General features: G+C 46.4%; 1 protein-coding gene across 1 annotated transcript in view; it reads left to right on the forward strand.

The window, feature by feature from the left end:
- TBC1D9 (TBC1 domain family member 9) overlaps nucleotides 1–19,788 on the forward strand; it is a 95,872-nt gene that overhangs the window by 42,700 nt on the left and 33,384 nt on the right. Inside the window, exons 3-6 of the mRNA XM_036240146.1 lie at nucleotides 8,342–8,460; nucleotides 14,787–15,015; nucleotides 15,452–15,713; nucleotides 17,432–17,639. Coding sequence (XP_036096039.1) covers nucleotides 8,342–8,460; nucleotides 14,787–15,015; nucleotides 15,452–15,713; nucleotides 17,432–17,639 — 818 coding nt within the window. The remainder of the gene's footprint in view (nucleotides 1–8,341; nucleotides 8,461–14,786; nucleotides 15,016–15,451; nucleotides 15,714–17,431; nucleotides 17,640–19,788) is intronic.

Here is a 19,788-nt window from a genome sequence, read left to right on the forward strand (position 1 = left end):
AGGTCGGGGGAGTTAGGGCTGTGATTTCAGGCTGCGGGGGGCTGCAGTGCCCTAGGAATGGCCCCTCGAGGATTTCACAGTACCCCAAATTAGAGTTGTATCCCTCTAAAGTTATTCTGGTTCAGATTCAAACAGCCCCTTGAGAAACAATGGGATGTGTCAGTCATGGTGCATTCTGGTGGATGAAGGGATGACGTCAGGTTCAGGACCTGGAGAAAACCACCTAGGAGTGAGGGATGGGGCCTGGAGCGAGAGGGAGGGAATAAAGGGTCAAGGCAGAGGGAAGCTGGGACCGGAAGAAGGCCAGAGGGAGTAAGACCTGGTCCCGCTGTGAGGTTCATTCAGCACAGAGCGGAGTCCTCAGTAGCTGCCGTGGGAGGGGAAGCGCCCTGTGCCCTGCGCCCTGCGCCGGCTGGTTGGGAAAGCGTCTCATCTACTTGGCGAGCCAGCTAGAATGGTGTTAGCAGACCTGTAGCCAGCAAGGGAAGAAGTAAAAAGCAAGGAAATTAGAAATCAGGCAGAGCCACGAAACCACACGACTCGGGCGGCGTGGAACGGACACTGACGCATTCCCATGCGCCCCCCACCACTGTGCCCGGAGGCTCTGCCACCCCCTGGGCCGCAGCTCCTCTGATGTCTCCTGCGCACTCCCAGCTCCTGGCCTTTGCAGGTCAGTGGGCACAGATGGTGATGGGAGCAGCTGGCTGTGCCTCTGTGACCCGTCTTCCCTGTCACCGGACATCACTCCTCGGTCTGTTTCTGGGCCTTGGCCTTTCTACGGAGCTGACCCTATGAATGCCCATATGGGAAAGAGCCCAGAGTTACAAAGCTGAATGATCCCTGAATGACTGGCCAAGCGGGGCTAAGGAGCCCTAGGCAGTGAATGCTGATGGCATAATTTATGTCACAAGACGTTGTATTTTTGTTTTCCCAGTAAGTGCTGCCTGTCACAACTGCATGATCTTATTATAATAAACCCGGGACAGGTTAGCCTCTGTATCTATTGATTGCCCGTAGACAGGGCTCCAGAATTTCCTGTGGCGGACCCCACGGAGTGACAGCCCTTGGGAAAGTCTCATTCACCCATTAGTTGTTCTTTCTTATTGATTTCTGTTTAAGCCCAAATGCTGACTCCCATTCATGAGAAGATTTTAAGAGCAGAAGTTGGACCTTAAAGAGTTCTTTGATATGCTGAGCTTTCGGTTTGTAATTTTAATGTTGGTGCGACAGTCCATTGGGAGCTTCATTTGTTTTCTTGAATTTCATGAATCATTGTTGTAAGAGAAGCTTCTGCGGAAAGGTGGATGAGTCTAATTCACTGCGTGTAGAATACTCAGGACTCCAAACCCTTGCTCTATGCACATCCTGTGAATCTTCAATAGGTGTGGGCTGAGTTAAAGGAAGTGTCCATTCCTTTGCCCTCCTTGACCTTCAGTGGACTCAAGTAAAAGGCAACCCATTTGGCTGTCCCCACGAGAAGAACGAGAAGGTTCTAATAGAAAGAAGCATTACAGCCTTAGTGAAAACGTGGACATGTAGAAATGCAGGTAATTCCAAGGACATTGTCTAAAGAGGTTCTCTGGCACAGCTGGGGAAGAATGTTATAGGCAGAAGGACAGAAGGTGCTGTTGACAGTTCCCTCTGGATACATCCGACCTTTGGACAGGCCCAGCAGGGAAATGGGATCCGGGTTATGTGTTTGATAGACACCCACTGATAACCAGCCCTGAGCAGGGCCTTGCTTTGGCTGCCCATTGATTTTGTTTCCCTCTTCATTGCCGTCCCTGAATCTCCTCCGGTCCTAGGTGGTCCTTCGTTTTAGAACATAAGACGTTAGCTACCACCCTGTTCAAAACTGTGATTTAATAGGATACAGGGTGAAAGTGAATTGCCCAAGTTCATTTTGCTAGTCATAGCCAGGTAGTGCAGAGTGGAGACCAGCGCTCAGGTTCCCTAATCCCAGCGCTCATGTATTCCCCAATCCCAGTGCTCAGGTATTCCCCAATCCCAGTGCTCAGGTATTCCCCAATCCCAGCGCTCAGGTATTCCCCAATCCCAGCGCTCAGGTATTCCCCAATCCCAGTGCTCAGGTATTCCCCAATCCCAGCGCTCAGGTATTCCCCAATCCCAGTGCTCAGGTATTCCCCAATCCCAGCGCTCATGTATTCCCCAATCCCAGTGCTCAGGTATTCCCCAATTCCAGCGCTCAGGTATTCCCCAATCCCAGCGCTCAGGTATTCCCCAATCCCAGCGCTCAGGTATTCCCCAATCCCAGCGCTCAGGTATTCCCCAATCCCAGTGCTCAGGTATTCCCCAATCCCAGCGCTCAGGTTCCCTAATCCCAGCGCTCATGTATTCCCCAATCCCAGTGCTCAGGTATTCCCCAATCCCAGCGCTCAGGTATTCCCCAATCCCAGCGCTCAGGTTCCCTAATCCCAGCGCTCAGGTATTCCCCAATCCCAGCGCTCAGGTATTCCCCAATCCCAGTGCTCAGATATTCCCCAATCCCAGCGCTCAGGTATTCCCCAATCCCAGCGCTCAGGTTCCCTAATCCCAGCGCTCAGGTATTCCCCAATCCCAGCGCTCAGGTATTCCCCAATCCCAGTGCTCAGATATTCCCCAATCCCAGCGCTCAGGTATTCCCCAATCCCAGCGCTCAGGTTCCCTAATCCCGGCGCTCAGGTATTCCCCAATCCCAGTGCTCAGGTATTCCCCAATCCCAGCGCTCAGGTATTCCCCAATCCCAGCGCTCAGGTATTCCCTAATCCCAGCGCTCAGGTGTTCCCCAATCCCAGCGCTCAGGTATGCCCCAATCCCAGCGCTCAGGTGTTTCCTAATCCCGGTACTCAGGTGTGCCCCAATCCTAACATCAGGCGTGCCCCGATCCCAGCTAGTACTTTTTAAGCAGCACCGTGCTGGTTTATAGGGTTACACATTCTTTTACTCAGCAGTGAGTGAGGCCCAGAACTTAATTAAAGATTGCTAATGGATTCTGCTTCTGCTATTCCTCTACAGTAGCGAGAGAAAATGTCGGGTAATTTAGTGGCCTTCCACATGAGAGACACAGTATTTTGAATTTGGTCTGTATTTGACAATCCTTTCGTGGTCTGTGGACCTCAAGAACTAGTCTTGGATCCTTTAAAGAGCAGTTGGAAAAAAAAAATGAACTTGCTTTTTCTCTACTTGGTTGGTTGCTTTTTAATCCCCAGGAGTTTGGGTGGGTTGGTTTTGCCCTATTTTGTTTCCTGCTGTATCATGAGTGATACTTCCTTTCACGTGTGTATACCTACACAGGTGCCTGCACACATTCTTGATCAGTGAGAATTTGCCCTGTAAGTCATCCTGGAATCCAGGTTTGGAAGTCAGTGCTGCAGTCTCGGAACCGAAACCTATTATTAATCATGCATCACAAAGAAACATCCACCGACTCCCATCCACGGGGCCTCAGAGCCTTTCTTCCTGATCCTCAGAGACCAGATAGAACCAATTTGCGGGTCCATCTCAATGCTTCTCCCTTTTTATTTCAAGTAGACTTTATGCGATTTAAGATTCATTTCAAACTAGATGACAAATAAGGCTTAGGATGATTAGTATTTTCCATCATCGTACATAATGTTGAAATTTTGCCCAGATACATGCTCAGGGCCTGTGGCTAGCATTCTAAACAAGACCACTCCAGATGGTATTCAGAGTCTCGTCTTTCCAAAATTGATCTCTAAATAACATTAAGCCCATCAAGGCTTGGTCTAACTTTGGCCCCAGCAGGCGCTCTAATGTGGACATCCTGTGAGGGGTTCTCGGACCCAACGCCAGCTCACGCTGCCGTTCCGGCCGATGGCCCAGCCGGGTCAGCCGTGTTTCCTGCTGTCCCTCTCTCTGTAAATGAGGCCTTTGCAGGAGGGTGACAGCCAAGGCCTTGCCTTCTCTTCTGAACGTCCGACACATTTTTCTCCAACTTCAGGCTAAATAAACCAGTCTGTCTTCAGAGTCAGGGCAAAGGGGCTTCCTTTTATCTCGCTTTAAGCAATAACAAAAGGAGAGTTCCAAGATCTGAAATACCGCAGCCCTGGTTTATATCCTGGAGGCATGAAAGCGCCATCCACGAGGAACGTGTAGGATTCCAGCTTCCTCAGAGCCTCTCTGGTTCCTAAAGAGGCTCCGGCGAAGGTGACAGTCCCAAACCGTCAACGGGACATTCGCTGTGTGACGGCTCAGAGGTAACGTGGACCCTTTGTTCTGGGGGGGACATGAACGGAATGGACACCTGCTTTCAGCAACGGTTTTTACTACATTGATGTCTTCAGAATCTGTCTCGCCTGCTGGGGAAGGGAATCCCCTCTGCCTGACACGTATCTTCATGCTCTAGACCCCGGAACCCGGACTGTGAGCACCGGTCCTCGCTTACTCTGTGTGCACTTAGGAGAGTGTGCAGGAAATAGAAGTGTGGACGGCACATTTCCGTTCCTCTCCCTGGAAGTCTCTGTTGGGTATGGACAGGACTCCATAGTGAATTCCTGAAACTGCCACTAGCTACTGACATTTTCTTTCCTCAAATACTATGTGGTGATAATGATTTTACAGCAAGGTGCACAGTTCTTCCTTATCTAGAACCCAGTCTCCTGGAACTTTGGAATCTTAGGTCTGGAGGTAGCGAGCAGAAACCTCCCCAAACTCTTTGGTGGCCCAGCAACAGGCCCCAAGCCCAGCGTAAGCTGCCAGTAAGCCGAAGACCTGGGGGAACCGAGACCTGCGTTCCCAGTTCCCAGCACACGTTGGAGCAGTGAGCGGCTGGTGATAACGCAAAGGTCAGCCGGTTCACGTGACACTGGCAGGTGTGGGAGAAGCAACGGGAGAGGGGGGACAGAAGAGAAACAGCAGCTGTGATAGGAGGGGGCCGTGGTGGGAACTGAGGACAGAAATGTGGGCATGTGTATTGCAGGCGGGGAGAATAGAGAAAGGAGCCAGTGTGCCCGTGGTGTTGGGTGGGGAAGGTGGAGATTGTAGAAATGTGGGCAGTAGGGCAGGGAGGGGAGCAGGAGGTCCTAGGGCCACGCAGAATGTGACAGGTGGGGAGACAGTGTGGCTAATAAAGTTGAGTTTCAATACAAGCTAGCCATGTCGACCTTCACGTGATGCCATGAAAATGAGAGGGACAGGTACCTGTCTGTGGAGTGAGTGTGCGCACGCACAGACCATTTCTACCCTGGGTGTGACTGGGGGCAGTGCACTTACATGAACATCTGCAAAAAGGCAGCATGTGCAAAGCTGAAGGCATACCTGTTCTGCCCTGGAACTTGGAGCTGATGGGCTTTTCCATCCAGAGTAACTGAGGAATAGTGAGGTCGAACTGTGTGTGGTTGGATTCTGTGGCCAGCGGATCAGGTACGTTAAAGTCAAGGACCTAGGTGACTACCTGGTCAAGGGTAGAGCACGGTGAGATACCAGGAACAGCCAGACTGCCCCGGCCGAGCCAAGGGCACATGTGAAAACCAGCTCTGGAAGGCACATCTGTGGTCAGCGTAGGCAGAGGTAGAGGAGAGACAGAATCCGAGTCTGGGAACTGCTCAGTGGATTTGCCAAAGTGAAGCTGTCCTCCGATTCCCCAGGAGCGCCTCGGTCCCAAGGCGCGTATATCTGACCGAGCCAGCAAGTAGGGTCGGATGGTGGGATGGAGGGCGCATGGCTGGCACTTACTCTGGGCACGACTGTCTGTATATCACAAGCATTCACAGCTGGTGACGGTGGTGAGTTTACAGACAAGGAAGGGTGCACTGTGCTTTAAAAATCTTGAGTATTCATCAAAAAGTTTAACATTTTTCTGATGGCTTTAAATTTTTTCTTTCTTTTCATTTTTTAAAATATTTTTTCTTTGCTGATTTTAGAGAGGAAGGGAGAGGGAGAGAGAGAGAGAAACATTGATGGAGAGAGAATATCGATTGGCCGCCTCCTGCACGCACCCCCTCTGGGGATCAGGCCCACAACCTGGGCATGTGCCCTGACTGGGAATCCAACTGGTCACCTCTTGGTGCATGGGTCGACGCTCAACCAGTGAGCCACACCAGCCGGGCAACTATTTAAAATTTTTAAGCCTAAAATATTTCAAAGCTCTCTGGCTTTGGAACTCCAAAATGATTAATTCCCCAAATATTCAAATGGCATTGTTCTTTGCATCTGAAAAGTGTTTTTCTACTTTTCGAAATGTATCTATAGACATTATTCCTTGTCATTTTTACCACATTGTTCTGAAATGGGTAAGATTTTGCTTTTCATTTGTCTCCATTTTACATGTAAGAATTTGTGACAGAGATTGAGCAAAATGTTTAAAGAAGGGAGGGGAACCAGGTATCCTGGGTTCTAGCTCTTGCCATGAAATCGTAACACAGAGTCACCGATTGCGGTTATGTGGGTGACTGTTGCCCCATTGAGTGAGCCAGGAAAAATGCCTGGGAGGAACTAGACAGAGTTTCCACAGGGTCGCCTCTCCACTCAGAAATTCGCTTTCCTTCCTGCCCACAAGTGGGCTGTTTTGGTGTTCAGGCTTAAAAAAAAAAAAATGAAGCTGGGTCTGGTTTGGTTTTCTCTATTCTCCCCTGTGACATCCCTGTCACACAGTGGGTCTGCAAGCCCTCAAGCCCACTGGTCTTCTCTAAGAGACTCCATTTCTGCTCCCACAGTTCGGAGCATCGCAAACACAGCCGTGTCTCCCACCTTTCTCTGTTAGGAATCAGAGTGAGATTCTGAGACATACCGATTACTGGTAACAAAGAACAGAGGGAAGACATTTTTAAGAAATCAGTGAAAACATAACTTGGCAATCTAAGGAGTGGCCTGCAGGGCGAATCAATGGAATCACAAAGTCATTCTTGAATTCTGCAGGAGTGGTGCACACAGTTTCTATCTGTGATGTCATCTCCATGATACGCTAGGATGTCTGTACAGTTTGTGTCCATCATAGACAGAGGAGGTACAGTGATACCTCGGTTCTCGAACGCCTCGGATTTCGACCAAATCGGTATTCGACCAGGAGATTCGAGAAACTTTTGTCTTGGAATCCGAACAAATATTTGGAACTCGAACTTCCGAGATGAGCCGAGTGGAGCCGAATGGCGTTCATTCGGCCCAGCGGCCTTGCTCGCGTCATCAGTGTGAGTGCAGAGAGAGTCACGCTTTGTGGAGAGAGTCACGCTTTACACTGAATTTAACCCTTAGACATACTGTACACTTTTATTTCTTGTTGAGACTTATGTTTTTCTACATATTATATACAAATTAGGCCAGTAAATAGGCATTTTCTGGGGCTTGGAACGAATTAATCCAGTTTCCATTATTTCCTATTGGGTTTCATTGCTTCGGTTCTCGAACATTTTGGTTCTCGACCGTCCTCCTGGAACGAATTATGTTCGAGAACCGAGGTATCACTGTATAAGACACTCTTTTCCTGCAAGATCATCACTAATTCCAGAGCGAGACAAAAGGGAAGGGATTTATCACGGTGTCCGTACAACCGCCTCGGAGGGCGTTCTCATTATGCCAGCGGTTGTGAGCAGAGGGCAGTGCTGGGGACACATACTGCAAGGCTGGGGTTGTTTCGGTTTGGGGGTTGTCAGGCGAGCTGACTTCTGTTTCTTACTAATGGCCCGACTGGAGAGACTTGGTCGGCAGCTGTGAGGATGACCTCATCCCGTTACATTTCAAGGCGGCGGTGCTCCTGAGAGCCCGGCTGCTGTCCCCTAGTGACAGTCTGTTTTCACATCACGTGCATAACGAACGGAAGGGCGTGAGGATCCTTTTCTCCCCGTGGCAGGAGGTGGTGACGTCACATACCTGGTGGCACACCAAAGCCCCCATACAGCTGCCACTGAACTATTGTAACCCAGTATCCTAACAAGCTCAGTGCGACCCTGTGAGGTGCCCGTTTAGGAGGGAGGACAGAGGAGGGAGCACTAAACTCCGGATCCAGCAAGGGGGCTGGGGAGGTGCTGCCACCTTCCCATCTGAAAGCTGAGAGTTTCTGGACGCGCCTCATCAGACTGGACCCAAAGCACGAGACAGCAGGTCCCCAGCCAAGTCCTTGGAACATTGATGAGATGCTGCAGGAGCTTCCTTCTTTCTGTCCATTAGCCTGTGATGAAACTGGTTTCGTGGGACGTCGTTTCACTCACTGCGGTCCTGACTCGGTTTTCACGTCCTTCTGTGTGTCTCTGGAGGAGGGAAGGTGTTTGTAGGCAGACTGTTGGCACGGTAGTCTCCTGGAGTGGCACTGACTGTGGATGACATGAGCCTGGCTTTTTAGATCTTTAAAATTCTGACATCCATCCTTCTCATTTTGACCTTCACACAGGTGGCTCCAGAAAGGAAATCACCGAGCACTGGGAATGGCTGGAGCAGAACCTGCTGCAGACACTGTCCATCTTCGAGAACGAGAACGACATCACCACGTTTGTGCGAGGGAAAGTACAGGTAGGGCCGTTGCGTTCGTTGTTCAACTTTTTAATTGGAAATCATGTAATGCTTACAGGCAAGTTGTAAAAATAGGCAGATAGGTGTGTGTTTCTTTTTTTGTTTTAATGTTTGCACTTGAGGCTTCATGGACACACTCCTTTGCATTTGCTTTTTTCACTTAGTAACTCCTGGGTAACACTCCATAGAGTCTGTCCACATGTTGTTTTTAATTTTAATAGTTTTGTTCTTTATTTTGAAATTATTTTTAGATTAACAGAAGAGCTGCAAAGATAGAGCAGAGTATTCTTGTAGACCCTCTATGCTCAGCTTCCCCAAATGTTAACATGGTCTGTAACCACCGTATGTTTACCAACACTGATAAATTCACATCGACGTGATGTTGTTAACTAAAGATTTTATTTGGATTTCATGAGTTTTTCCACTTCATATCCTTTTTCTATTCCATGATTGAATCCAGGATTCCATGTTGCATTTAGTTTATTATTTTTTTAAGCTGCATATTATGTGTGTATGCGCCATGGACAATTCTGCCACTATCCTATGCTTGGACATTTAAGCGTGTTTTTTTTTTAACATTTTGCAATTATAAATAATGCTACAAACATATATACATATATGTATTTTCGTATTGTTGGGGATGTATCTTGTTTTTTTATCCTCACCCAAGGACATTTGTGCATTCATCTTCAGATAGAGCGAGGGGGAGAGAAGGAGGAAGAGAGAGAAACATCAATGTGAGAGAGACACATTGAGTGGTTGCCACCCACACAACTCCATCCAGGACCGGGGACAAACTGCAACCCAGGTACGTGCCCTTATTAGTGGGAACCAAACCCAGGACTCTGGACCGCAGGCCAACACTCTAACCGCTGAGCCAAACCGGCCAGGGCTGGTAGAAGTGGGATTAGCAGGACACATGGTAAATGTACATGCCATTTTGCCGAATGTTGCCAAATTCCTCTCCCAGAAGGTACTGTTTTCATTCCCACTGGTGAGAACGGGAGTGTGTGTTTCCCCACAGCTTCACCAGCAACGGGATTAGCAAGCTGCTGAGTGTTTGCCAGTCTGATGGGGGAAAATATTTTAGTTTTGTTGAATTTGTATTTATCTCATTTAAGAGTGAAATTGAATATCTTCATATTAAGGGCTTTTTTTATATCACTGTTTGCAGATTGTCTGCTCCTGTCTTTTATCTATTTTTATGGGACTTTTAGTCTTATTCTTCTTTAATTTTTATTTATTTATTTATTTATTTTTTTGGTACGTGCCCCTAGCGGGAACTGAACCCGGGACTCTCTGGTCCACAGGCCAATGCTCCAACCACTGAGCAAAACCAGCCAGGGCATTTTTCTTTAATTTTTAAAAGTCCTTTTTCTATAAGATTATTAGCCTTTTAGCAATGATGTATGTTGTAGATATCTTCTCTCAGTTTGTCATTTGTCTTTTGACTTTGCTCATGATAGTTTTTGCCATACAAAGTTTAAACTTTATTCAGTCAACATTAACACTTTTTTCTGTTGCAACATCTGGAGTTTTTTTTTTGTTGTTTTTTTTTTGTTTGTTTTGTTTTTTTTTATCCTCATCCGAGGACATTTTTCCATTTTTTGTACAGATAGAGTAGGAGGGAGAGAGAGGAAGAGAGAGAGAGGGAAACATCGATGTGAAAGGGACACATCGAGTGGCTGCCACCCGCACGACCAACCAGGGCCGGGGACAAACTGCAACCGAGGTACATGCCCTTAGCGGGAACCGAACCCGGGTCTCTCCGGACCGCAGGCTGACGCTCTAACCGCTGAGCCAAACCGGCCAGGGCAACATCTGGAGTTTTAATCACAACGAAAAAGGCTTTCTTTACGCCCAGGTTAAGGAGGAATTCTAGGAACGGATCTGACAGTGTCCTTCTCGTGAAATTCCCACAGAATGGTCTATTTTTTTTTCTACGTTACATGAACATGTAGTAATTTTATACGCTGAGAAAGAAGAAAAAAACGTACAACTGGAATCTCTGTTCTGTCGAGTCTGATGTTTCTGAAGGAGAGAGCGGAATTTGAACTGGGCCCCGGAAAAGTTAGGACTGTGAAGAATAAAAGCACAACCAACCTCTTCCTTCCTCTGACCCCCACCCTCCAAACGAGCACTGAATCGCTGCTTCAGGATGGGTGGCTTCAGTGTCTTCCCCGTCCTCAGTGAGGAGACTGGAGGAGTCGTGAAGGTTAGGGACATGAGAGGGAGACGTGGCAAATGGTCAGTGTGAAGCTAGGAGGAGATGGCAGACTCCAGACCAAAAGTAAATTATTATAGAATAATTGGGAGTTGTTTTATTGATACAACCAATTCGATGTTATAACATCTTCATTTTGTTTCTAAGTCATGTATCTGAATTTCTGGGAAGTAACGGAAATAGAGCGAGTCTGGGGGTCCCTAATTTGGCCATGCAGGTGGGGCTGGGTGGGAGGGGCAGCCAGTTGGGACAGGAAACCGAATGGAAGCATCTCCTCTCTCCAGGAGCCAGTAAGGTTTTCAGTTACCTTTTCATGTTATTGTCCTTGGGAAATAGGTACAGATAACGGAGCTGTCCTGAGCCCTGGCCAGTTTGGCTCAGCAGTTAGAGCGTTGGCCTGTGGTCCAGAGAGACCTGGGTTTGGTTCCCGCTAAGGGCACATGCCTTGGTTGCAGTTTGTCACTGGCCCTGGTTGGGTCGTGTGGGTGGCAGCCACTCGATGTGTCCCTTTCACATCGATGTTTCCCTCTCCCTCTCTCCCCCTCCCACTCTATCTGAACAAAAACTGGAAAAATGTCCTCAGGTGAGGATAAAAAGTAAAAAGAGCTGTCGTACACACTGGAGCTTAGAAGTGACAATAGCTAGGAGAAAAAAACAAAAACAAAATAAAACAAGGACCTATTATGTTGAATAGCCATTCTTTTCACCATTTTCATTACAACAAAAATGTCAGATTTAATTCCTGTGAAACCAATTATGAGGAAGGAATTGCTATTAATGCAATTATGTGTGAAAGAATGTCATTCATGTGTAGATGAATAGCCTAAGCTTTCACAGATCGTCCAATAATTAAGAGAACCCACAACAAATGTATTTGTTTTGCGATCTAATTAACTTTTATAAATTCTGAATATAATAGTTAACTATAGATCTTACTTTAATTCAAACACCACAGATAATATTTTATGTATTTCTTTCTAGATTTCTAACATGCATTTTATCATAATGTTACATATGATTTTGTATCATGTCTTTTTTCTTTGACCGGTAGGTACTATAAATCATGTACTATATTATTATATAAATTTTAGCTGTTATTCTAATAACCGAATATTATCCCATAACTGACCTTACCATCCCCCTCTCTCTAGATGTCTTCTTAGTTTCTAGAATAGTTGGGACAGGCACAAACAATAATACCCTGAACACTTTAGTTTGTATAACTTTTTCTGTAGTTTTTGCTTTTTTCCTTTGGGATAGATTACAAAATGTTAGTTAATAGGTAAGCAGTTTAATATTCTTCATGGCCCTGGCTGGTTTGGCTCAGCAGTAGAGCGTCGGCCCACAGACCGAAGGGTCATGGGTTCAATTCTGGTCAAGGGCATGTACTTTGGTTGCAGATCAGTCCCTGGCCTTGGTCACGGGTTGTGTGGGAGGCAACCAATCTATGTGTCTCTCTCACATCATTGTCCCCCCCCCACCCCACCCCGTTCCTCTCCATCCCTCCCTTCCACTCTATCTGAAGATAAAATGGAAAAAAATATCTTCGGGTGAGGATTTTAAAAAATATATATTTTTAATGGACTTTAGTAGATATTGTCAGTATATTGGAATCCCTAAGAGATTATACTACTGCTTACTTTCACCATTACAATAGTTGTTTAAATAGTTTTTCAAATTCAACAAGTCAGAGTGGGTGTCTTATTGTTTTAATTTTCTGTCTTTGACTGATTTTGAGGTTAAACACTTTTTCATGTTTGCTAAGTTCATATTCTTCTTTTTAAAAAAAATTTTCTTTAGCCCTGGCCGGTTTGGCTCAGCGGTTAGAGCGTCGGCCTGCGGTCCGGAGAGACCCGGGTTCGGTTCCCGCTAAGGGCACATGCTTCGGTTGCAGTTTGTCCCCGGCCCTGGTTGGTCGTGCGGGTGGTAGCCATTCGATGTGTCCCTTCACGTCGATGTTTCTCTCTCTCTCTCCCTTCCTCTCTCTCCCTCCCACTCTATCTGTACAAAAAATGGGAAAATATCCTCGGGTGAGGATTAAAAAAAAAAAAAAAAATTTTCTTTATTGATTTTAGAGAGGGAGGGAGGGAGAGGGAGAGAGAGATAGAAACATTGATGAAAGAGAACATCGATTGGCCACCTCCTGCATACCCCCTACTAGGGATCAGTCCCACAACCTGGGCATGTGCCCTGACCTGGAATCAAACCAGCAACCTCTTGGTGCCTGGGTCCACGTTCAACCATTGAGCCACACTGGCTAGGCCATTTTTTTTCTTTTTGTTAATTACCTGTCAATGTCCCTTATTCATTTGGGTTTTAGTAATTTTCCAGTTATATAGAGCTATTGCCCAGAACCAGATGACCTGTTTTACCAAAATGTTTCAGAATGATGTTTCTTAGTACTAAATCTTCATAAATCTTCTCATATTTAAAAACACTTTCTTTTTAAAATTTAAATGAGCTTCTAGAATGTGGTATTTAGTAGATCTTTGGATAGCAGAGTCTGAACTTCATGTTTTCCACTCAAAACATATGGGTATCATTGGGTTTGTTTTACGTAGCTCCTTTCCTTATTCTCCTTGTTCTGACTTTAGGTAAGAGCCTAACAGTGGATCCAAAATGTAAGTGATTTAGAATTCTGGATTTTAGACTGGTAGTAGTAGGGAACCACTCAGGGTTTTCATAATGAGAATTTTGTAGGTTTTCATAATGAGAATTGTGTAGCCAAAATAATTGTTAGGGAGATAAATTTGTAGGGAGTTTCCAGGATGTACTGGAAGCATAAGAGCCCAAAGCAGGAACTCTAGGTATGAGGCAGTTGGAATTTTCTCTTCTTGGGATATGGAGGGTTCAGTCCCATCAAGGAGAATCCAAGAGGCCGCCCAGCTTCACAGAGCTATGTGGTGCCTTTGTTAGGCTCTGAACCCCAAACTTTCATGCTTGAAAGCTCATGCTGTCCAGTGCTACTTTGAGATCAGAGAAGACAAAGTGAGGAGTAAATGATTACAAAGCCAAAGGCAGAATTCAAGGGAGCATGTTTTATCAAGACATATATGTAGAGCCCAGTGTACAGGGCGTTATGAAGGAATTGGATACAATGAAATGGCCTCTCAAGCCACCATCATGATGACAGTAGATTAAGCCGGTCACTCGCTGTGCAGATATTTCATTTTCTATCCAACTGACCAGAAATGGTGTCTAGTAGAATTTTTGCTCCCACATTGACCCCTTTTCTGTTTAAGTGGTTGTTTGTTTCTTTTCTCTAAGTTCCCTGATATTATTCATGGCCCTGAGACAGTGGGTTTATGGCCAAGTGTCTATTAGTGACATGCCTTCTGGTCTGTCTTTCCTTCCTTGTCCGTTCATGATGAATTTTTGTGGATTTTTGAGAAAGACAGAAATTGTCCTTTGGGGTAATTATCATGATAAGCTAGGAAAATCAGTAGAACTACCAAATTCTAACATTTCCTCATTTATAAAAGAAAATTATGGGCTTTATTCTAATTGAACTTAATAAAATCATTAGCACCAAAAATAAAAACTGAAATAAAAGCCTCAAAAAAGAAACTAAAAAAAATAATTGGCACAAATAAACAGACAATAAAATCTATATTGTTATTTTGAAAATCTTTTTGTACACAAATACTACTTATTAGTTGGCTTAGAATTTGGGGGTTGCCTTTGAAAATAATTTATCAAATAAAAACAAATTCTAACCCTGGCCGGTTTGGCTCAGCGGTTAGAGCGTCGGCCTGCGGTCCAGAGAGACCCGGGTTCGGTTTCCACTAAGGGCATGTACCTCGGTTGCAGTTTGTCCCCGGCTCTGGTTGGGTCGTGCAGGAGGCAGCCACTCGATGTGCCCCTTTCACATCGATGTTTCTCTCTCTCTCTCTTCCTCTCTTTCCCTCCCACTCTATCTGAACAAAAAATGGAAAAAATGTCCTCGGGTGAGGATAAAAAAATAAACATACAAACAAACAAATTTTAGCCTTAGAAATGTCGTTGTTGTTTTCCCTCTTTCTCTCCAGTGTGTCCAGCATACAGGAAACAGCGGCTCTAGTCGTACTAATGCCATCATGTGCTTCTGTGCCTCCCTGCTTAGGGCATCATTGCGGAGTACAACAAAATCAACGACGTGAAGGAAGATGACGACACGGAGAAGTTCAAGGAGGCCATTGTGAAATTCCATAGGCTGTTCGGGATGCCCGAGGAGGAGAAACTCGTCAACTACTACTCCTGCAGCTACTGGAAGGGGAAAGTCCCCCGGCAGGGTTGGATGTACCTCAGTATTAACCACCTTTGCTTTTACTCTTTTCTTATGGGAAGGGAAGGTAAGTTATATAGGATTTCAGAGGAAAGCTTTGGAAAGTCTACTGAGGTTTGCCCTGAGCTCCTAAACCACATCAAAATACCAAAAATAAACCTGTAGCTATGACTTGGTCAGCATTGTCTTTTAACTGTTTAACAAGTGAATTATTTCAGTTTGATATTTGTTTTTAAAAATGGGCGGGAGGGGGGGAGCATTAAGTAATAAAGATTTACCAAAATATAATTAATTTAGTAGTAGACATGGACTTAAATCGATAATAATTATGAATGCGGAATGTATGTGGTCTGAATGTGTCTGTTATCACTAACAAACCGCACTAGATGTGGACTCACAGACACAAGGGAGTTCAGCGCGCCTGGGAGTCGGGTGTGAGGTGCAGTATCTTTGAGGGGACTCAAGGAGCCGGGTGTTGACCGAGCCTTGCTCCCTGTGCTCAGCCAAGCTGGTGATCCGGTGGGTGGACATCACTCAGCTCGAGAAGAACGCCACTCTGCTTCTGCCCGACGTGATCAAAGTGAGCACACGGTCCAGTGAGCACTTCTTCTCTGTGTTTCTCAACATCAACGAGACCTTCAAGTTAATGGAGCAGCTTGCCAACATAGCCATGAGGCAGCTCCTAGACAATGAGGGGTTTGAGCAGGACCGATCCCTGCCGAAACTGAAAAAGAAATCTCCCAAAAAAGTGTCTGCTCTAAAACGGTAGGTGACAGAGACTGAGTCTTACGGACTTTGGAAGTAAGAAACCCATCCATTCGTTTATGAAATGTAGTATTTGCTGAACAACTCAAGGGTTCCGAGCACTTTTCTGGGTCGAGATATAAAAAGGAAAATTCTGCCTGTGGCATTCACAGTGCAGTAAGAGGCGGGCTCGGCCAGCTCCAGCCCAGCGTGACAGGAACTCGCCTGGTCCCGTGAGCGGGTGCCGCCCTGTCACATGGGGAGACGGGGCTGAGCGCAGGGAAGGGCTCTCGGGGGAGGCTGGAAGCCACCCCTGCAGATTCAGTAGGTGGCTGTCCCCAGCAGAGGGAAGAGCACAGAGGGAAGGACGTCCATCACACGTCTGGAAGGTGGCAGGGATGGGGTGGTGGGGGAGGCTACTGAGAAGCCCAGAAGTCTGGATGTGTGAGTGCAGCTAGAGCGAGGGCGGTAGGCGTTGACGCTGTACAGTGTGTGCATGCAGCTGCCCTAACCTGAGCCGGGGAATGAGAGAGGGATGAGCGTGTCCGGGGATCTGAGACCTCAGTTCTGACCCTGTCCAGTGAGTTGCCTGCAGGACATCTGGTTGGAGTTGGACCAGTAACACATGGAACTGGAAATCACTGGCCAACAGCTGGTAGTTGAAACCTGACAGATGTCACCACAATGAAGATAGATGTCTTTGGTGATTTGAGACATGTTTCAGTGGAGGATGAATGGGGTTACTGCAGTGGATGAAAGGCAAGGAGAGGGAATTAGGGAAGCCTACGCTGCTTTTTAAAGAAATTCAGTGGTGAAGGAGGGGCGTTGCTTTTTTTAGAATGTAGAAGATTTGAACACCGCATAGGATGGGAAGAGTGTGTTGATGAAGGTGGGTACCGGGACAGGTGTAGGTGTGAGTAGGTGCAGGGACAGAAAGGAACATAAAGATAACAATATAAGAAAACATCTTCAAAGTTGACATCTTATAGAGCATAGAAAAGGATGCTTATGTGTGCCAAAACCTCTCCTTTTGAAACAGGGAAAGCAAGTAACTAGTGAGAATGGAGGTAATTTTGGAGATGGAGGGAGGGAGCTCCTGCTTAACTCTCTGCTCTGTGAAGCCAGAAACTAGACTACCAAGAGGCTACGGTCAGGTTGAGCTCGAGGGGAGAGGTTTTAACAGCCTGCCTAATGAGCAGGAAAAAGAAGTCAGGGAAGAGTAGTCCGCAGAGGAGCAGCTGAGGCTGGAAACTCGCGTTGTCCACGAGGTGGGCGGTTCCTGCCTTTCTGGCCTTTTTGTTGTCTATTTAGGGCAGCAGTACAACAGGCTTCTTTGCATCTGCATTAGGTCTTTCTTACAAAATAAGCGCTCCCCCTCCCCCCGCCCCCCGCCAAGTGGCTCTGGGTGAGTGTAAATGTAGTAATCTCTTTAGAAGTTATTGCATTCCTTTAGAAAAAGAATGAATTTCCTGTCCAGGCCTACTTTCCCTAAGATTCTTGAACATTTACAGATATCGATGATGAAATGACTACACAAGGAACTTAACTATATTAAAATAATTGCATTATGCTTTTGGATCATAGGTTGGCATTAGCACCCATAGAAAGCCACGAAGGTAGGGGTGAGTCCGGCAGGATCAAGGAGGGGAAAGATCATGGGGACCCTCCATGGCCACATCACTTAGAAGGTATTGAAACATTTCTTTTGCATGAGGCGAGTTGTTGTGATTGCTTTCCAGCGATCTGGACGCCAGGGCCAAGAGCGAGCGGTACCGTGCCCTCTTCCGGCTGCCCAAAGATGAGAAACTAGACGGCCACACGGACTGCACCCTCTGGACCCCGTTTAACAAAATGCACATTTTGGGGCAAATGTTTGTGTCCACAAATTACATCTGCTTTACCAGCAAGGAGGAAAACTTGTGTAGCCTCATTATCCCGCTACGGGAGGTAAGCATCAGGTGAAAGTGAACATTTTAAGTTTCATTTGTAATACTTTTCTGTGAACCAGGAATATCTTTACCAGAAGTTGGCTGTTCATAATTCTTTGGTGGCACCTGCCGCCCTTTCATGTGTTGCCATTGATCTAAGTGACTGTGGGACCCACGAGAGTTCTTCTTCCGATGGCAGCCTGGTGGTTTACATGGAGATTTTATTATTCTGGTTTGGTGAGACCAGCGGATCAGGAGATGACTGTCATTGAAAGATAGATCGTTTCCTTGGGGTGGTGAACACACTCTGCAATACACAGATGACGTATTATAGAATGCTACACCGGAAACCTATATAATTTTATTAACCTATGCCACCCCAATACATTCAATAAAAATAAATGAGAGTGCAATGAAATCGAAAGGGAGGAAGGAAAGAATAGACAGATTGTTAGACTCAGATCCCAGGAGAGACCATGGGGGCCACTTGGAGCACCAGTCGGTCAGCAGGCAGAGGGAGCAGGGGAAACTGTGGGGAAGAGTATTTATTGTGGTTTCCACGGGAAGGAACAGGTGTGGTAGGGTCAGCGGGCTTAGTACTGGCTGGTATGAGCTTGGCATTTCAATGGGCTTGGCATAGAGGCTGTTCTGGTTACCTGGTGTCTGTGTCCTTGGGGTGATTAGAGCAGGTGAAGAGTGGTCCTGAGTGGGAGCTGGATAAAGGAGGTGGTTGGGTGTGGCTGTGGTTGGGTTGGTCTGTATATGGAAGGACTGCTTCTAGGGGAGTCTTAGTGCTCTCAGTCTGGAAGGGTGGTCCTTCTGGGGTCTGCAAGGCCCCGGATGTCAGAGCATCAGGCACAGAAACTAGAAGATGTAGCAGCTTGGTCTGAAGGCGACGGCCCAGGTTGTGAATCAGAGAGCCAGGCGTTCAGATCTGGTCCTCCGATTCCCGGCCCTGGACCCACCAGGGCTGCTGGCCACAGTGACAGATTCCTGAGCCCAGCCCAGACCTGCTAGTCTGAATCTCTGCGAGCTGTAGAGTCTGCATTTTAATCAAGTCCCAGGCTGATTCTCACGGACAGTCCGAACAACGAAGCATTCATTGTACCTGGGCTGGAGGAGGTCCCATCCCGACTGCACGGTGGTGCTCGTGTGGAAGCCACAGGTTAGGATGTGGGGCTGCAGCCCTGCCGTTTCTGCCCTGGAGACTGTCAGCCCCCCTGGTCCTCTTGGAGGCGTGAAGGTGTCAGAAGCTCTGGCTACTAAGATGGACCCTTTGTTAAGATTCCCTGTAGTAAAGGGTTCAGGTTTCCCTCTGCCTTCTTTTCTTTTTAAAAATAATTTATGTAAGCAATATTTTTTTTTGTTTCTTTTTATTTTTTAAAAAAATAATACACCACTGTCACAGAAAATTTGTGGACAAATAAAAAGAAAATTCACCACCCAAAGACCACCACTGGGGTGATCCTGTTGTACCGCTCTCCAGGCTTTTCTGTACTTCGTGTGTATATCTCATTGATGCTCTGTAGTTATAAACAAAGGGAATGTTTATACAGTGATACCTCGGTTCTCGACCGTCCTCCTGGAACGAATTATGTTCGAGAACCGAGGTATCACTGTATTTTGCTTATTTTCTTTAACAGCAAGTATATATTTAAACTTTTCCCTGTATCACTAAATATTCTTTTACAATGTAACTTTTTTTCTCCTTTTTTTTGCCCTCACCCAAGGACATTTTTGCATTTATCTTCAGATAGAGTGGGAGGGAGAGAGGGGGGAAGAGAGAGAGAGAGAAACATCGATGTGAGAGAGACACATCGACTGGTTGCCACCCACATGACCCCAACCAGGGCGGGGACAAACTGCAACCGAGGTACGTGTCCTTAGTGGGAACCGAACCCAGAACTCTCTGGTCCTCAGGCCGACGCTCTAACTGCTGAGCCATACCGGCCAGGGCGACAATGTAATTTTTAATGACTGCATATTATATCATTCAGTGGATATATACTTTATATATTCAGTTACCCATGATTGGACCTTTGCATTATTTTTTTGTTTTCTCCCAATCACATGTATAATTGTCCTTAAATTATAAATCCCTGGAGGCTGAATTGTGGATTAAAAAGAATGGAAACTGTCAGGCACTTGACGCAGGTTTTCTTCCAGGA

Source organism: Molossus molossus, unplaced genomic scaffold, assembly GCF_014108415.1.
Source record: "Molossus molossus isolate mMolMol1 unplaced genomic scaffold, mMolMol1.p scaffold_m16_p_4, whole genome shotgun sequence".
Classification (NCBI taxonomy): Eukaryota; Metazoa; Chordata; class Mammalia; order Chiroptera; family Molossidae; genus Molossus; species Molossus molossus.